Here is a 5000-nt window from a genome sequence, read left to right on the forward strand (position 1 = left end):
AGAATGGAGTGAGATGGAGAAGGCGAAGGAGAGGAAGAAAAAGAGAGAGGGAAAGAGGGTTGAGCCGAAAGGTGAATAGGAAGGAGAGGAGAATTATCATATGAACAATCTACCCTTCTATTTGTCTACACTATCATTGTCATCATCATCATCTTTCTTTTTTCTCATATGCTTGTTATAGTTGTTATCACTATCATTATCATCATCATTATCATTATTAACATTATTGTTGTTATTATTATCATTATATTCTTATCATTATTGTTATTATCATTATTGTCATGATTATTAGGATCATCATTATTGTCATGGTTATTTGGATCATCATTATTGACATTATTATCATCATATCATCATTATCATTGTCATTATTTATATCACTATAATCATTGTTATTATGATTATTTTATTATCATTGTTATTATTACCATCGTGGTCATTATATTTCTACATCATGAACATCAGAGATACTCTTGAGTTATCCATATCAATATTCACCGTTTTCTTTCGTATAAGTGATTCGTATAAGAAATATATACACACATACATATTTTTGATGATTGATAAATTTTAGATGGTAATAATTACGTTTATTTATAGTTGCCATCATTCGGTGATGAAATAATATCTATTTTTTTTTTTTTCTAAGAAGGTAATAGCCGCCATAGACCCGTAAAGGCAGTAGTTATTTTGGCAAAACCTTTTAAGTCTGAATATTGCCACTAGTAAATGGTGCATCTGCATCATTTGTAAAGTATTGCAACAATCGTCTTGTATTGTAAGGGTGATTAATTTTGATAATATGATCTAATCAGGGTTAATATTTCTAGCAATGTAAGCTATAAATATCCCAGAATACCTAGTAAACAATACCAAAGTATTTATCAGAATATTATTAACAAGTCTTTACAAGAATTAAAGAAAAGGGACTTGTTAGAAAACCACAGACGAATACTAAGAGAAAAGAGCATAATTGATTAAATAATCAAAGAATCGAAGTAAAAATAGAGAATGAAGATTGATGACAGGTAACTTTCTAGAAGTGTGTCAGAAGTTGATGTTGCTTATTTAGTTGCAAGGATATAAAGAATTGATTGTTATGACTGCGAGTGTTTGTTCTTCCTGTTCTTTTACTTCATCTTCTTGTTCTTTTTTTTTTTTGTTTTTCCTTAGTCATTTTCTTTCTTTTCTTCTCCTTTTCCTCCTCTTCTTTTTCTCCTTCTTTTCCCTCTTTTGCTTCTTCTTAATCTTCTATTATTACTACTACTTCTTATTTTTCTTCTACTTCTTCTTCTTCTTATTCTACTTCTTTTTATTTTTCTTCTTCTCCTTTCCTCATTCTCCTTTTATATTTTCCTTCTTTACCGTCTCCTTATTGTCATTACAACTATGTATTTTTCTTCTTCTAATTTATTTATCTATTTATATATCGATTTATCCCATTCATTACTTCCTCTCTCTATCTTTTTTCTTTTTTTTTTTTTCTTTTTTTTTTTTTTTTTGCTAAATAATGAAACAGAATGAGTGTATACGAGAAGGTTGGGTAATGATAGATCTATCATATTTTGCTTAATAGTTAATTAAACATATTAGCTTTCTGATCTTCTGTGATGTTGCATGCATGATGTCTCGACGTCCTTGAAAACCACTAAGCAGGGCACTCGGGATGTTCTCTCAACCTGGAAAAAATATATATATTACAAAAATTACCTTCCTGTATGTTACATTTATTTTTTTTTTTTTTTTTTTTACGGGGCTCTAAGTCCTCTCTCTCTCTCTCTCTCTCTCTCTCTCTCTCTCTCTCTCTCTCTCTCTCTCTCTCTCTCTCTAAGAAAGGTACTGCTTTGATTAATAGATTGTTTCCAAAGACGTATTCTGTTCATGATAAAGTATGCTGTTGTTGCTCGATAGGAACGAATATGCAAATGACCTTTTGATTTTACAGTTTCATTAGAATTACGCGATTCACATATTGGTGATGCAGGTGTAATATCATTCCTATGTAAACCTATGATAAAAAACGGTGTGCTAAAATAGGTAACAAATTACCGCCAGGAAAAAATATGTACATATAATTTCCTGTACATTTTTGAGAATATTGTTGATGGGCCAAGCAAAAGTAGTCTAAGAAACTCAGGTCGTACAACTAGGCCTGAACATGATCTCAGGACACATACCATACATATTAATTAGCAACTAACTAAGTACTAAGTATCATGTTTACAGTACTAATGATTATGCAATAAAAGTGCCAAAGTTTATTCCGCAATACTTGGAAATGCCACTGAAATGCTAAACATCACCTACAGAGCTACCACTCCCCCAGACCGCCGAGCAGAAGACCTACAACCGTATTCTAAGTCCCTAAGCGTGCCGTGTACAATGTACATGACATGAACATGCCGCGTTTGCTATTCTAGAAGCGCGGGTTCGTGTAAAAAGTCGTGGCAAAGTCGTGGAAAGTATTGGAACAATCGTGGAAACTCCGTGACAAGGGGGTAGGCTTACCACGATAGTTACATGGGTGAAAAAAATTATATTTTTACTGTTTTTTTTTGTTTTTTTTTCTTACCAATACTTCATATGAGCATACTACATTTGGAAAGTAATATCTATATTGGATATATTAGGCAACATTTCCTTTTAGGAAAACATGGATTCTCTGCTGAATTTGAGTTTGTTTACCTTATGGCGGACTTTTCGAAGGAGAGTGAAGTTAAATGAATGGTAAAAGTATATAATTATATGATATATGTATACATTAAATCTATATGTATGATATATTAAAGATACGCATATATGTACAGTATATACAGAGACAAAATAAGAAAGATCTATTCATAAACACACGATCCCTCTCATCCCGTTTGTTTTGATCGACCGTAGAGTGAATTACCAACGGCGCGTTCGTGAAATGGTTGTCAATTCTTTAACTAGGAACAAGCACAACGACTGATTCATACCATCATCTTTTATTAGTGCTACTTATGATTGTAGTTTGTCATGAATTTGTCGTTTGGACAGTGCCATTCATCTGAAACATGTTAACTTTGGAACGGCTGGTAAACCTGAAGCAGCTGACGCAAACGTGCCACGCTTTTGCATACTAGAATACCGCATTCAAGACATGGACACAACATGAACATGACATGACGGTTAAGTGCACTGTAAAGAAAATAAATAGATTAAAAAAAATAAAGAGAGACTTGCTTGGGTGGATTCAACAGAAATATGGAAGTAGATATATGAATAAATGGATGATTATCATAATGACCAAGTTATTTTTCAACTTTCTTTTTTTAGGCTCGGTTGAAGTGAAACGACTACGTTGTAGGGAAAAACAAGGTAGCACTGATGCCTTTTTTTATATAAAAATCCATAGTATATTCCACTAAGTCTAAATATATACAAAACGAAAAAAATCGGGAAATTAAAAGACGTGAAAGAAGAAACACAATTATCATTTGTATCTTTAGGATAGTGTGGATTTCTGAGGACATGCAATGTTTCAATTAGCTTTTTCCGACTTGTTTCTCTTCATGTTTACTTGGCCGTTCTATCAATTAACTTTTTTTTTTCTTTCTTTCTTTCTTTTCTTTCTTTTTTTTTCTTTTTTTTTTCTTTTTTAGATTAAAAGAAAAACAACGAATTCTTAATATTACTGATCTGTGACTCACCATGGGCGGTCTGCAAACAAGAAGGAGCGACCCTGAGGTCCTTTGTCGAGGCTCTTCAGGGCTGCCATCTCGGTGTCGCTAAGGGCGAATTTCCAAACCTGGCGGTCGTAAAATCTCTTATTAATGTGTGAATTTGCGTTCTTGTTCCGTTTGGGAAAGCTGTGTAATTTATATTAGATGTATAACTTTTGTTCCCATGAGACTGTCCCGCTGCGGCCCGTCCACTCACGTCGTTGTTGGCGGCGATGCGCGAGGGCGTGACGGACTTGGGGATGGCGATGATGCCCTGCTGGACCAGGAAGCGAAGGAGGACCTGCGCTGAGCTCACGCCGTGCCGCTCCGCCACCAGCCGCACCACGGGGTCCTCCAGCAACTCCGGCACCTCGTGCCTGCGAAGGAGAAACAACTTGCATATTGCAGATTTAGAGTACATAATCAACAGTTGTATTTTTCGATGTTTATGGTATATTGTATTGTTCGATGTTTCGAATAGATGCAATGGAATTCTTACTTAAATCTCAGCCGAGTCATTTGCTTCCGTCCGGGGGAACCCAAGGGAGCGTAGGCAGTAATGGCGATGTTGTGACTCTTGCAGAACTCTTGCATGTCTTGCTGCTGGAAATGAGCGTGCAACTCAACCTGTAGAGGAATAGGAGGTGTATGTCTGTGTATACACACACATATATATATATAGAGAGAGAGAGATGGGAAGCACTGTCGCTACTTTTAGATTTTTATACTTAAAGATGTATAAAGAAAAAAGTACCGAATATATACACTGTATGTATACATATTCGTGTGTGTGTGTGTGCATATATATATATATATATATATATATATATATATATATATATATATATATATATATATATATATGCACACACACACATACAGATTCTGTATACAGCCCTCAAATGAAAACAAGAAATGCCCCACCGATTCCCTCAACGCTGCACCTGTCCCTCACCTGGTGCACGGAGGGCTTGACCTTGGCGACGGCGCAGATCTTCCTCATCTGTGGGATGCTGAAGTTGGAGACGCCGATGGACCTGGTCAGGCCGAGCGTCTTCATCTTCTCCATTTCCTAAAAGGCGAAGTGCATTTTTTTAAAGCTTAATTGGGAAACGGGCAATTCGTGATGCTGGCCTTTTATTCGTGTGTGTGTGTGTGTATATATATATATATATATATATATATATATATATATATATATATATATATATATATATATATATATATATATATATATATGTAGTTATATATATGTATATGTATATATATACAGTACTGGAAAAATTAATAGACAATTCTGGCCATTCAACT

General features: G+C 34.6%; 1 protein-coding gene across 2 annotated transcripts in view; it reads right to left on the reverse strand.

Moving 5' to 3' along the window:
* Nucleotides 1-1563: 1563 nt before the first annotated feature.
* LOC122251623 (aldose reductase-related protein 2) overlaps nucleotides 1564-5000 on the reverse strand; it is a 9891-nt gene continuing 6454 nt past the window's right edge. For both annotated transcript variants that reach the window (XM_086548002.1, XM_086548003.1), the window contains 5 exons: nucleotides 4645-4761; nucleotides 4189-4316; nucleotides 3907-4066; nucleotides 3678-3775; nucleotides 1564-1679 (listed from right to left, as the gene is read on the reverse strand). In XM_086548002.1, coding sequence (XP_086404128.1) covers nucleotides 1649-1679; nucleotides 3678-3775; nucleotides 3907-4066; nucleotides 4189-4316; nucleotides 4645-4761 — 534 coding nt within the window. In that variant the 3' untranslated portion in view covers nucleotides 1564-1648. The remainder of the gene's footprint in view (nucleotides 1680-3677; nucleotides 3776-3906; nucleotides 4067-4188; nucleotides 4317-4644; nucleotides 4762-5000) is intronic.

This window comes from Penaeus japonicus, unplaced genomic scaffold (genome assembly GCF_977035675.1).
Source record: "Penaeus japonicus unplaced genomic scaffold, GWHDUDI00000001_assembly GWHDUDI00000020, whole genome shotgun sequence".
Lineage (NCBI taxonomy): Eukaryota > Metazoa > Arthropoda > Malacostraca > Decapoda > Penaeidae > Penaeus > Penaeus japonicus.